Source organism: Thamnophis elegans, chromosome 17, assembly GCF_009769535.1.
Source record: "Thamnophis elegans isolate rThaEle1 chromosome 17, rThaEle1.pri, whole genome shotgun sequence".
NCBI classification, from domain to species: domain Eukaryota; kingdom Metazoa; phylum Chordata; class Lepidosauria; order Squamata; family Colubridae; genus Thamnophis; species Thamnophis elegans.
Window position 1 is genome coordinate 4375333 of NC_045557.1, and position 1809 is coordinate 4377141.

The window sequence follows — 1809 nt, forward strand, 5'->3', positions numbered from 1 at the left end:
GGAGTCTGTAGGAATGAAGTGTCTCCATTTCCCCAGCAGGCTAGGTCCATGATCCCTACCACTTCCTCCAGTCCAGAAAGTACCAGCGGAACTCAGAAAGGAAATGATGTCTCTCTCTTGGGGTGCAGTCAGAAGAGAATAAAGAAAGGCAGAAGGGTCAACTGAAACCTAGTCTAAGATTTCAGGCCTGAGGTTGCGTTGTGAGGAGACAACGGTTCTGTCTTAAGTCCATCGCTGTAAACATAGCATTCAGTTTCACGTTTATCTTCTCCAGTTTCTTCCATGTTCAGTAATAGGAGGAGATGTCTGAAGGACCTGGCATCACGGCCAGGGTCCTTCCATAGGAGCCTCCGTAAGATCTGCTGCTGAATCCACCACTTCTGTATCCATCCCCTCCACCAGCAGAGTACCCGATCCGTCTGTATCCTCCAGAACTATATCCTGTGTGACCATGACCACCTCCATATCCAGAGGAACCATATCCACCACCATATCCACCACTGCTGTATCCACCACCATACCCACCACCGCCATACCCAATGCTACCGCCATATCGGTGGCTTCCACTCACTCGGCAGCCACCAGTCCAACCACCTACCATACTGCCCCTTGTTCCACTAAGGCCATAATGCCCACCAGTCCCAGTGCTGCCTCTGCGACCACTCGTGCTGCTCCCTACTCCACCACAGATAGCGCCTCCAGTTCCAATACTACCTCTCCGTCCCCCCATTCTAACTCCTATTCTGCTACCTCCTGTGGTGATCCTTGTTCCACCAGAGAGCAAACCACCATGCCCGGTGCCCTCAACTCCCCCAGTGCCTAAATCACCCTCAGTGATGCTGCCTGTCCCAACACTGCCTCTCCGAACACCCATCGTGCCCCCTACTCCACGATGTCTACTCCAACCAGCTGTAGAGCCCCCAGCTCCAATACTGCCTCTCCGACCACTCATAACTCCACCTTCACCACTGCCCAAATCTCCACCAGTCACGCTGCCTATCCCAACACCTCCTCTCCGACCACCAACAGTGCCCACTACTCCGCTACCTCCACTCCAACCTGCTGTGGTACCCCTTGGCCCACCGATGCCCAGACTACCTCTGGGTCCAACTACTCCTCCGATGCCCAGACCACCACTTCTGGGTCCTTCAAGCCCTCCAATGCCCAGACCTGTGGGTCCTCCAGTGCCCAAACCACCATGTCCAAAACCGCCCACACCTCCTACTCCGCCAAGACCCAAACCACCACCCATCCTACTCCCTATTCCACTCCCACCACTCCAGCTACCACCCCAACCTCCTCTTCCAGGGCCCAAAGCACCCATGCTCCCTCCAACAGTACCCTCAATGCCAATGCCACCGCCACCTCTCCCCACCATGCCACCAAAGCCTGCACATGGGTTGTGTTGTTCAATGCCAAAGGCTTGGTCAGGGCAGTACAATGCTGGTCCTGGAATATTTAGGACAAAAGGAGGCGGCTGAATTGTGACGGTCGAGGCAGGACAGCTGGCGTAGCACTCGGACATCATTGTGGGAGGGCTGTTGCTCTGAAAGAGCGAAAGAGAGAATCAAGGGCTTAATTCAGAAGAAGTTGATCAACAGGGAAGAGTTTCCAGGCTGATGCCATTGGTAGAAAGAATGCTAATGAAGCCATTGAGAGTCAGAAGTACTATAGAATTCGCTTTGCCCGATTTCAGAATTATTTCACGCGCAATTCAGGAATAGAACCAATACAGGACATGGTATCTTTAAAGGAAGAGGAGAATCATCCTCTTTTGTTGACTCACCATCTGGTCCAGATATTAGAGTG

At 53.0% G+C, this 1809-nt stretch overlaps 1 protein-coding gene across 1 annotated transcript; it reads right to left on the reverse strand.

The window, feature by feature from the left end:
• Positions 1-286: 286 nt before the first annotated feature.
• LOC116520119 (glycine-rich cell wall structural protein-like) lies at positions 287-1525 on the reverse strand. The gene has a single exon (XM_032234272.1). It carries the CDS (start codon positions 1523-1525, stop codon positions 287-289), a length of 1239 nt encoding a protein of 412 aa, XP_032090163.1.
• Between the last annotated feature and the right edge of the window lie 284 nt (positions 1526-1809).

What these genes read in the sequence shown, in the direction of transcription:
- LOC116520119 (XM_032234272.1), bottom strand. Translation starts at nt 1,525, where the DNA reads ATGTCCGAGTGCTACGCCAGCTGTCCTGCCTCGACCGTCACAATTCAG.